The following is an 11,634-nucleotide window of genomic DNA, read 5'->3' as shown; positions in this document are numbered from 1 at the left end:
TCTGAGCAGGGATGAAGTCAGTGATACACTCAGTAAGCCCACTGATGTCCTCACTGACAAGTTTACAGTGTCTCCCAGTCTGTCACCTCAAAACAGCCCTGTAGTTTCACTAAGACCTCCTTTAACCATTCGCACATGTGTGTGTGTGTCTGTATGCTAACAGTAGGTCTAAAATTCTCTCCCCCTTGGTGGGACAGACCACATACTGTGTGAAAGTTGGCAGTGTAAAACTTCAGATACACAGCCAAGTGTCATTACTAAAGTTACTGTACATTATACATAATCATAACAACAATAATAATAGTACTCACTAGTTCTGGTCAGCCATGAAGCAGGACAAGTTCAGACTCCAACGGACAATCAGCTCTGCAGGGAGGCTTATCAGCACCGATATATCCCCTCCATCAAGGACCTGTACAGGCCCAGTTTTAGGAAAGGGCCAGAAAACATCTCTGCAGACCCTTCACATTGCAACTGCTTCCTTCAGGAGGCACTACAGAGCGCTGTTTACTAAAACCAGCTGCCAAAGACAGTTTCTTCCCCCAGGCTGTCATGCTGATGAACACTGAGAAATAGCCCACTGTTATATCATTCAAGGTAACAGTGGCTTAGTATTACACTATTAAAATGAGTGTCTAAGATTCATCCAGGGTTGCACTATGTTCACCCCATTTATAGCTATGTAACTTGTAAAAGAGCAAGAGGGTTTTTTAAAAACAAAAACAAAACAGGTTTTTTGCATAAAAAAAACTTGAACTGGAGTCAAACAAACTTGGCCAAACAGATTCTGATATATAAACATGTCCAAGTCAATGTTTATCATGTCATGACATATTTCATGTCACAAGTTGCATTTATCATTCTCTGTATGACAAAGTGATCTTCCACCAGTCTTCACTTGTGTGTTCACGGGCTGATGGACTCTGCAGTCGATTTCACATCTTATAGTAAGTGCGTGCGCGCACACACACACACGCACACACACACGCACGCACACACGCACGCACACACACACACGAGAGAGGTCACAATCCTCAAACTTTAGACAGATTTTTTATTATAACCTAATAGTGAGAAATCAATACAGACAAAAAGGTTCCGAGGTCAATGCTTTACTACTACAGGTTGAACATGTGAATCTCATATTTATCATAGCAATGGAAATCAATGGAATTTAAGTAATGTTCCTACTGTCAATAAAAGAAAAAAAAGAAAAAGAAAAATCAAACACAATGTAGCTTAAGAAAAAAAAAAAGTTCTCCCATCTTAATTTCACAAATGTTTTCATCTGATCCCGAACAGAAAAGTGGAACCATGAGAAGGAAGAGAAGGTCCTCGTTTTCAGGCTTCAAGCACTCACATTTGTTTAGCCGTCGCTGCAGTTATGAGGCATACTTCCACTAACACAAATACACTAAACGCACATAATACATTAGAAGCTGCTGAATACACTTTAAGTTCTATTAACAGAAGACTCACCTTTACAATAAGCACCATGCACTAATGTAATGTGTTCAGGCTATGTATGTTTTTTTCAGAAGGGCAAAAATTCAGTTGTGGCAGTGTCACGTAAGGAATCAGGCTGGACCTGCTTTTACATACTTGCTAACTGCAGCTATACCACAGCGTGTTACAAGACAATGAGAGATGGGAAACTGAGCCACTGTTTGGACTGGAGTGTGAATTAGGACCTGGAAGAAGATCAAAGCATATTGTGAATGTATCCAACCATTTAGACTTAAATGTTCTGCTTACTGTGCCCACCCACCCACATACAGAGCGCTGACTTTAGCTTCAAACAACAGCAATGAGATTCACTGTGTGACGTTTACATGGCACTTCGGCTAGCCTACCTGCTTACTGTAAATCAGCTCTGCCCTGACTGCATGGGACAAGCACTAGTATGTATACCGTGCCCGCTCCGCGCCGGGATCCCGCGGATTTTCATAGGTAGAACTTCTTGGGAGGGCGGTCACCGGAGAAAGGCGCGAACGCTCATATGTATATCCATCTGCTTCGGCAGCAACTCTCCGAATCGGACTCCGGTCACGTGCGTAGTATGAAGAGACTGGGGCTGGTGGAGGAGGGAGGGGAGGGCGCTCGTATGGGTTGACATTAGAGGGAGGCAGACGCTCCCTCATTATAGCCGTGGAGGAGGACGCTGCTGGAGCAGGCAAGGGGACAGCGCGGCGTTCCTCGAAATAACTGCCTCCGTAAGTATTGGCCCTGTACTTCTCGTAGTAGTCCACAACCCCGTACGGATCTCTTTCCTCGTAAGGCGACCGTCGCACCGGGTAGGCTGGGAACGCGCCATAGAGTGAGCCGTTGCCCCTGTATGCTGCCTCGCCGCCATACATCTGAGCCATGCTATGTTCTGCAGCAGCATTTACACCATACCCCGGGTGTGGCCCATACCTCATTGCACCCTCATAGCCTGCACCTCTTCTGTACCCTGCCATGTTGCTGCTGTGACCGGAACCTCGGGAAAAACCGTGCACAGGAGCATAGCTGCCACCGTAATCTGGTTCGCCACTGAAGTCCGGATGATAACCCCTGCTGCGACCCCGCCCGCCAAATCTCGAGGCATCGTATCCATCAGACTTTGGCTCTGAACCGTGGTAGCCATTTTGGTCAAGAGGGCATTCTTTGGACCAGTGGCCTTCCTGCCCGCAACGATAACAACCCGATCTGTCTCCCATTCCCGGCGCAGTACGCAGGCGGCTAGTCGAAAGCTTCACGCTCATCAGTTTGCCTTAAAAAGAAAAGACTCAATAAGGATTTATACCTGCATTCATATTTCCTGCCTGTATCAATCAGCTAAAAGGCTGTATTGTATTCCAACAGTAGCAAGAAGACATACCTAATGATTTGAGCACTAAAAATATGGTTATTAAAGCTGAAATCCGTAACTTGAAACGCTTCTTAAACCACCGAAAACACAACAGGTAACTAATACGATGTGATCAGTGAGCGTCAATTTCAACTTGTACCCGTGGTGCGGACGTGGATCTCACCGGCGCAACCCGAGATTTATGATCCTGCGAATAAATGCGTGTCAAACACCACGTTCTACGAACAGGACTACGTCATGTCCGTTTTAATCCTGCCCTTAATGGGACTATGCATTTGGTCCGATTTGTACACTCTATGTACTTCAAATCAAATACTTGGAATAACCACACAACAGGTGTTTACCTGACGAGTGAGTCATAAATTCCAGTCTGTGTCCCTTTAAGTCCACAACACAGGCGGATATTACCAAAGACATTACGGATACCAGCTTTAAAATGATGTTGGAATTGTCTATTAAAACTTACCTTAGTTCTTTTTACTCACCTGCATTTGAGCAATAATTTACCCATCAACATAACAACAATATTGATACTACATCTTTAATCTGACTTTAATTAAATCATCAAGCCCAGCCCAAGAGTTCACCTTTAAAAGCTGTGTTGTCTAACTGATTAATGGCTTCCATGGCATCCTCCATTCTCTCCATGTGAACAAAAGCATAGTTTTTTACTATGTCACACTCCAACACAGCGCCAAACTCTTCAAACTTGGCCCTCAGCTCCTGGTTGGTACAGGCAATGTTGCCAACGTGCAGTTTGGTGGATCCCCTTGACTTGCCACGACTTAATTCCACGTTCATAGGCTGGCCATTCAGCTCATACTGGTGGAGATTGCGGATGGCTTCCTCTGCCTCTGTTTTGTCATCCATGTGCACAAAGCCAAAGTTCTTGACAATTGAGCATTCTGCAATCTTGCCATACTGAGAGAAGAGAGAGCGAAGTTCATCTGATGTGGTGTCTGGGGACAAGTTCCCAATGAATATTTTCACCATTGTGCAGGGTCCACGTCACTAAAGGAAGAGAGGAACTTCAGCATTAGTAGCGTCATGACTCCGATGACTGAATTGAAACTTTTACCAGTTCATTTAACAAAATGCTATTCAGTTCAATTTTATTAATATAGCGCCAAATCACAACTCCAAGGTTATAAGGTGAACTTCTGCAATAATGAGCGTTTCCAGCAGTGTTGTTGAGCAATCACTACTCAAACTTTATGGACTTTTCGCCATTGACAAGGCTTCCTGGGCATGTAGGAGTGAGGACCCCTACTAGTTAACTGTATAGAAAGTCTCCACGTAATCTAATGGGGTCAACACGAACAACACTGCACAGAATAGAGTGGCAGCAATACTAACAAAGCCAGCACTCCGACAGTATTTCATTAAAGATAACCCACTCAGCTTTAACGAGTCACCGTATGGGCCTTGAACGTCAACTGGAGAATAACGTAATGGACGCGCTCTTTGGGCAAAAGTTTAAGCGCAACAATTAAAGTTTGACGAAGGAGCTGACCAACAGACAAAGCTGCAGTGGACTGGATTCAGCGGAGCCATTTCCATCGGCTGTTTAGTTTACAAAGAACCAGCGTGGTGTGCGGAGTCCAAAGGAAACGCGCGAACGAGCCATTAGCAAGCACAGCAGTGCCCGCGCGGTGCTTAACCAGACACTGAGCACGCAGCCGAAAAAAGTCGTTAGCGGCACCGCTAAATAACATCACCGCAGCTTATCTGATTACAATGTGCATCAAAACCTGACAAAACACTTAAACTTACCGCACTATACTATGCCTGCTTTGGTCAGTTACTCTTACGTAACGTCACAACATTCAGGCTGCGGCCTTCACTACACGAGTCGCGAGGCTGTAGCTTAGATGTTGGATTAGCAGATCACTTTTACAGCAAACACTTCTGGAGCAGCTGGGACTGTGGTGCACTGGGTCACTTTCGCAACCGATTTTTTGTTCCTCGCAATTACGGGGTAATACAATTCATACCTGTTAAAAGTCGCACTCCTCGTCTCCTCCCTCGGAGAATGAAATGGCGGCTAGCGCGTTGGCAGGCAAATACATACAGCTAACCCCGCTAGCGCTTTTTGGGAGGGACTAGCTAGCACCGAAAGCTAAGCCATGGCGTCTCCACATGCAGAGCAAAGGAAACCAAGGCAGGAGAATAGGCAAGATGGAGGATATACTTCGTGACTACGTGTAAAATAGTTTTTTTCTAAACATTATTATCAGTACTTGAACAGTGACATTTAAGAAATCCGACTTGCTTTGGAAGATTAGCACCTAATCACGCTGATCAAAAGTGAAAAAGGTTCTTTCATACAGTCGCTGGATCACATCATTGGGTCTTTGAAAGGGTTCATGCGGAGACACACAGCCCACTCAAAGCTGGATCTGGAGTTTGGAGGTCCCATCTCGGTTCACGGAGCAAAGTTTTCAAGTTAACTGGACTACCACATACAGATTAGTGTCAATGCGTTTCGTCCAATATGTTCTGATATGAAAACCTTATTGATAACAACGTAGCGAAAGAGGGGGCAATTTCGTTCTGATCCATCCCAGTTTGGGCACAGTGGACCGTCCTGTATACTCTACCATCCGCAGCAGAATAAAACACACATGACCCAAACTGTGGCTCAGCACATAAGGCTGTTTTGGTTTGTCAAAATAATTTTTATTTCTCCAGGCTTGTCCCGGTGACTTCTCTCTCTTTTAAATGGAATTCAAATGTACGGTCCTGAATCTTAACACAATGAAGAGACAGGGGTTAGTGTTTTTTCTCCTTAAAATCTGCACTGAAAAGTTTAATTCAACTGTGGCTCTACATCAATGAAGAGCTTTAAACAAACAAACAAAAAACAGAATTTCAAAGAAATATAGATTTTAAATAGGTGAAGAATGGCCTTTCATGGAGACTTTCTTTTTTACAAGACATCGTCTTGAACATTAACCTTGAGCCCCTATTTGGACAAAGAGCTGGATTTTATTTTCTGATATTCATACTTGGAGCATTTTTAGAACAAATTACCAAAAGCCACCACTGCATTCATCATACTCAAGTAAAAAAACTGAAACGAGCATGACCAAAATAATTTTGGCTTTATTAAAAATCATTAACTTCAGATTTTTTTTAAAAGGTATATTAATATTTTTTCAGCTAGTATGAAAAATACAAACTTCAAATCCACTCATAAGCAAAACAAGGAAAGGCACCTTCAACAGTACACAGGACGTGCCTCACAACTTCTACAGCTCTGCTCCGTCCCCCCACAGACTTGTTCCTACTCAGTGTTACATGGATACAATAGAGATCTCACACACCGTGGCTCGTTTCTGTTGTTGGCTACAGGCAGTCAGCACCACTATCATCGGGAAGAAAACCGTTTGTCAGTTGCACAATCCATATCAGCTAGCAGTCTCACTTTGGTGTCACTTAGTTGAAGAATTTTAGCCCAGCAGACACCTCAATTATTAGAAAACGAACAAATAGCAGAACCCACAGACACATTTAAATGAGAAAAAAGCTGGAATGTTTATGATCTCCAGGCTTAACTTTGGTTTAAACTCAAAGTATCCCTCTGTAAATGCTAACTGAACGCTAGACTGCACACACATCCATTTCCCTGCTGCTGCTTTTAGCCTTTTAATCCACTACAGAGGGAAACGCTGCACCATTCGATTCCACACGTCTGGCTTTACCTGTGATAGAATACACATTGAGAGTTACCGCCCGCTGCAGCAATGATGATCATTTGTAACACTTTTTTCTCTTTATCCAAATTCCTTTTACTGACACACATTTCAAATGTGTGAAAGGGCAAAATCCAATTCTTCTGTGCAACAGGTAACCTATGCCATTATGTGGAATGAGGTATGCTTCATGCAATCTTAAAAAACAAAACATGTATTAACTGAACAAGAATATGTCTAAATGACAAAGAAAGACCAAAAATTATTATTTGCCGATTTGAACAATTTGCAACAAATGATGAGAGACATGTAAAGAAAGAAAGACTTGGCTAAAACCCGAGCTGAAAACCTGCAGAGTAAGAAAAATGTCAAAGTGTGACATTTGCTAATCGCCCCTTCAGAAAACAAGCTAGGGGAACATGGCTGAAAAGGACGAGTCATCTGCAGGCCACTGGCATCTCAGATGCCTAGAAGATACGGACACCATTTTCCAAACAGAGTCTCTTTGCCGTACATCAACGCAGACTGAAGGAATCACACTTGAAGTGACGGCAAAGGAAAAGTCTTGCAGTTCACAGACAGACCTAGAAAGAGAGCACAGCATTCCTGAGAAACAGTGCTGACACTTACCACAACTTTAAAAGATTCAGAACGTTAAAAAACAGTCCAAGTTCAGACAAACACAGAACCGCGTCAGTGCCCGCTGACTGCTAATGTCTTAAAGTAACGTTATGGACTGTGGTGCTCACCTGGCTTTAGTAAGGCGCATAACGTGATGCATAATGACCCTTGGGTCGTGCAGCTGTGTATGAGCTCCTGGAGGCAGAGGCAGGCGACAGTTGCGTTCGCTCATAGGCAAAGCCAGCTGATGGGACAGCTGCTCGTCTGGTCGGGGTGTGCTCACCTGTGTAGCATGCGGCAGGCGCTTGAGGCGGAGGCAGGGCCTGACGCTCAAAGGGATCTACACTGGATGAGAGCTTTGAGATGGAGGAAGGTGGGGGAGGGGGAAGGTAGGACATGCGCCGATCCTCAAAATAGCTTGAGCCAAAAGGATGAGCTCTGTACTTCTCATAATAGTTGACGCTGCTATAGAGATGGTCACGATCAAAGGCTGGTGACCTATCAGCATAGGAGCCTGGTGCTCTGCTGCCGTACCGATCCCCTGGCTCAGAGGCGTAGCCGCTAAGCCTGTGGGGAAGAGGTGGAGGCAACCCACCTACGTAACTAGCCGGACTATATGCAGAGCCACCCATGTAATCAGCTGCTGCAGGTGAGGCCATCCCGTAGCTGCCATAACTTGGGAGACCGTGTGGCGGGGCCCGGGCGCCGCGGCCTCTCATGCTGTCACTGTGGCTACCGTTCCGAGCGACTGGACAGTCTTTCGACCAGTGGCCGTGTTTCCCGCAGACAAAGCAGCCCGTATGATTTCCCATTCCCGGGGCAGTGCGAAGCCGACTGGTGGATAGCTGTACGCTCATCAGCTTGCCTTGTAAGGAAAGAGAAGACACGCATGAGACCGTGGGGACTCTGACACGGAAAGCTTCTTAACGACCATTAAACACGTTAAAGCGACAATGACTGAGAGAAGCGAAAAAAACGTGCAGCACAACGTGCAGGTGACTGAATGACAGTGCAGGGCCCATTCATCAAGTACACTGCCACTGGTTTTACAAAAAAACCTTCCAAACTTGTGATTATTTTCAGTTAACTCGTCAGTTATAGCAACGGTTATCTATACTCTGTGGAAATACATCAGCAAGAGGACTTTACTTATCCCTACGGCGGCAAAATAGAATCCAAAATCGCATGTACAGAGAAGACAACTTGCACTCCCCTGCCCGAGCGTTCACCTTTGTAGGCTGTGTTGTCCAGCTTACTGATGGCTTCCATTGCATCCTCGACTCGCTCCATGTGAACAAAGGCATAGTCCTTAACAATGTCACACTCCACCACTGGGCCAAACTCTTCAAACTTGGCTCTCAAAACGTCACTAGTGACCTCTTCCCCGAGGTTGCTGACATGCAGTTTGGTGGTGGACTTAGGCCTCCCTTTGCTCATTTCCACATTCATGCGCCAGCCGTGCAGCTGGTGCTGGTGGAGGTTTTTGATGGCCTCCTCTGCCTCGCTCATGTTGCTCATGTGTACAAAGCCGTAGTTTTTGACAGTGTCACATTCTGTGACTTTGCCGTACTTCTCGAAGAGTTCCCGTAGCTCCTCTGCTGTGGCATTGCAGGCAAGGTTGCCAATAAAAATTTTCACCATGATGAATTCTGTGTATCCTAGAAGATCAAGAAATATGTCTGTTAGGAACACATTCCATACTTATTGATCTAAAAGAATGAGAGGCCCATTGCCGATTTCTGTTGGTTAACAATGTCATGAAATTGCTGCCTTATACAAATAAATACAAACTAAATCTAAAAGCAATTGTTCAGCTAATACAAAGGCCTTCGCAAACGTTAACAAGGCAGGGCATGTTTGCTTAAACTGTTGAATGTGTTCACACCAAACATCAATGAGGACAGGCCAAAATCAAGTCACATAAAAGGAGAGAATCATTCACTCAGCTTCTTTTATTAGACTGCAGAAGATTCAACGTGTGGACTGTCTGTGGTGGTCAGAATGATGTCCATGTCAGACACTGGCAGGATAGTTTCTTATCTGTACTCATCACAGGCGATCTAACATGTGTGACTACTCGAGTAGTCAAGTGTACACACAGAGACTACACAATTCATTTAAACTGTATCTACATGTTGCTGCTGCAAAATGATCCGCAGATGAGAAGAGCTGAATTCGGGGCTGTGACAGGAGCTGCTTTGGGGCTGAGTGACATAAACAGACTTTTGCTGAGCAGCTGTGCTAACTTTTGTGTGTGTATGCTGTATTTGGAAAAGTACCACCTTCATATTACACTGCCTTCATTTGTCAGTGGAGACATGCCAACACCAGTTTTGCACTCGTAAAGTAGCTAGCTTGTTAGCACTAATCCGTATGTTACATTAATCACACGATAACAAACCCTAACGCCACAGATACGTGTTGCTCCTAATTTCTAAACTATGTAAAATGCGTTTAGTTCGCAACTCTTCACCATTCATCCACTGCTATTTATAATGTTTGACTGTAATACGTCCAGGAAGCTAATGTTCGCTAGCCGCAGCCTCACTCATTTTGGCCTGTTAATTAATTTTCTTCTCTAATAAACACCACAATGTAAGTTTTACATCGCACACATAAAGAGTCGTGTCATGTCTTCACACCAAAACCCTCAGCTCACCTATAAAGAGACGTAGGCCTCGATACTAATGAATGAACAATGAAATGACGCCACTGTGCCGTCCGCGTTCTTTTCTTCTCCTGTTGCTTTGATTAGTAGTTAGCAAACAAGCTTGGAACCGTTCGCCCTCTACTGGCCTGGAGTGCGAACAAGTCAATCGGCGCCAAAAGGGAGCTCGTTGACCACAGCATGTTTTTTTTACCATTATAAAAAAAGGACATTAGACGTAAAATTTACTGACAAAAAAACCCTAAAGCATAAGCAATCAGTTCAATCTGCCATGTTGTTGTTGTTGTTGTTGTTGTTTTTTGTTTTTTACAAAGGCAGAGCAGCAAGCAGAGCAAACGGAAGCTGCGACATGAAAATCAAACATGGAGATAAAGGAAAGATGGGAGCAGGAAGGCCCTTGAGTATTTAAACTTATTTAACATTTCTGTACTATTGTTATTTAATAAGGGTTTATTTAATATTTAATAAAGGTTTATTTAATATTTAATAAGGGTTTCTGTGTGCAAAAAAGAAAAAAAGAAATGAGCTGCACTTTTGTGGCTTGCACACTGGGAGGCTCCAGTAAAGGTTTGAACCAGGAACCATCTACTTGTGAGGAAATAGTGCTAACCACTGCAGCTCTACTCTGCCCACAAGGGTTGACTCTGACTTATATATCAAGATCAGAATCACCCTTTATCCTTTTCCCACTGTAAATGCCAGCCACACCAATGGCTGGCATTTATCAGCAGCTGGACTATTTTGCACAGTGTAAGTCTGTGAGTGTGTGTTCTAAAATGGCCAAATATGACTGCGGTCAAGTGAGCCCTCACTTACGAAGTCACAGTCAAGCTAGCCGCACCGCCAGCCGCACCTAAAATGTTATTGCACTATTCTTACGCAAGTTATGGTGCGGGTGCCGACTAGCTTAGAAATACGACTCTTCTGTATCCTGTCATTGTTATTTTACTGCTCAATCCACTTTAACTTTAGAAATATCATATATATGATAGAGAGATAATTGTTACACTACAAATGTTAAATTCTGTAAGAGCTGACAATATATTTCCAAAGAATTGTCTTCTCACCCTGATCTTACCCCAACTAAATAAAATTGTTGTACTGTATTTTTGATCTTCTTTTTTATTCCAATTTGGAAAGATTTTCTGAAGGTGACGAAAATATTTCACTGGATTCAGACTCTGGGAGACCCCCACTCTTCCTCCTCTGCCTTACAGCCCAAAGTACAGAACGATTTCAGAGAAAAGAAAAGAAATAGTAAACTATTCCCAAATTTCTGTACTGTACTTAGAATATTCTCATATTTGAGCTCAGATTACAGGAAAACTGTAAGAGGAGATATTTCACTGGATTCTGACTCTAGGCCATCTCCCCTCTTCACCGTGTGATCCACGCCCAAAATTACTGTTTGGTTTTCCAGAAAATTAACAGTAAACTTTACCCAATTTACTCTACTGTACTCTATATATTCTCATCTTTGAGCTCAGATTACAGGAAAACTGTAAGAGGTGACACAGTTATCTCACTAGATTCTGACTCTGGGTGATCCCCACTCTTCACCATGTGATCCACATCCAAAATTACTGTACTGTTTTCTGATAAAAATTATAACCTAATCCATTACTGAACAAAATGAGTTCATTCAAGTATTTGCTTAACAACAAGAAATATATTTCCACACAAAATTTAAATTTTCAAAACATCATTATTATGAAAATATTTTCACACACCACCTCAAGTAGCAACTTTAGTTTTAGACATTATTTATACAGCGCTTAATCACAACAATAGTCACCTCA

At 43.5% G+C, this 11,634-nt stretch overlaps 2 protein-coding genes across 6 annotated transcripts; both read right to left on the bottom strand.

Moving 5' to 3' along the window:
• Positions 1-1,239: 1,239 nt before the first annotated feature.
• LOC102202289 (RNA-binding protein 4.1-like) lies at positions 1,240-5,449 on the bottom strand. Of its 5 annotated transcripts, XM_005754704.1 has the most exons (4): positions 4,846-5,442; positions 3,439-3,862; positions 1,854-2,752; positions 1,624-1,691 (listed from the first exon to the last, which is right to left on the bottom strand). In XM_005754704.1, exons 2-3 carry the CDS (start codon positions 3,842-3,844, stop codon positions 1,899-1,901), a joined length of 1,260 nt encoding a protein of 419 aa, XP_005754761.1. In that variant the 5' UTR covers positions 3,845-3,862; positions 4,846-5,442; the 3' UTR covers positions 1,624-1,691; positions 1,854-1,898. The 5 variants fall into 5 exon arrangements, with proteins under 5 accessions (XP_005754763.1, XP_005754761.1, XP_005754760.1 ...); XM_005754706.2 differs by lacking the exon at positions 1,854-2,752 and having other exon boundaries at positions 1,240-1,691; positions 4,846-5,449; XM_005754703.2 differs by having other exon boundaries at positions 1,625-2,752; positions 4,846-5,441.
• A 483-nt stretch (positions 5,450-5,932) lies between these two features.
• On the bottom strand, positions 5,933-9,928 carry LOC102201986 (RNA-binding protein 4.1-like). Its single transcript, XM_005754702.1, has 4 exons — positions 9,827-9,928; positions 8,397-8,825; positions 7,296-8,032; positions 5,933-7,130 (listed from the first exon to the last, which is right to left on the bottom strand). The coding sequence occupies exons 2-3, from the start codon at positions 8,806-8,808 to the stop codon at positions 7,302-7,304; spliced, it is 1,143 nt and encodes a 380-aa protein (XP_005754759.1). The 5' UTR covers positions 8,809-8,825; positions 9,827-9,928; the 3' UTR covers positions 5,933-7,130; positions 7,296-7,301.
• Between the last annotated feature and the right edge of the window lie 1,706 nt (positions 9,929-11,634).

This window comes from Pundamilia nyererei, unplaced genomic scaffold (assembly GCF_000239375.1).
Source record: "Pundamilia nyererei isolate P.nyererei 1_Seehausen unplaced genomic scaffold, PunNye1.0 scaffold00630, whole genome shotgun sequence".
NCBI classification, from domain to species: Eukaryota; Metazoa; Chordata; class Actinopteri; order Cichliformes; family Cichlidae; genus Pundamilia; species Pundamilia nyererei.
This window is presented reverse-complemented; position numbering and strand designations above follow the sequence as displayed.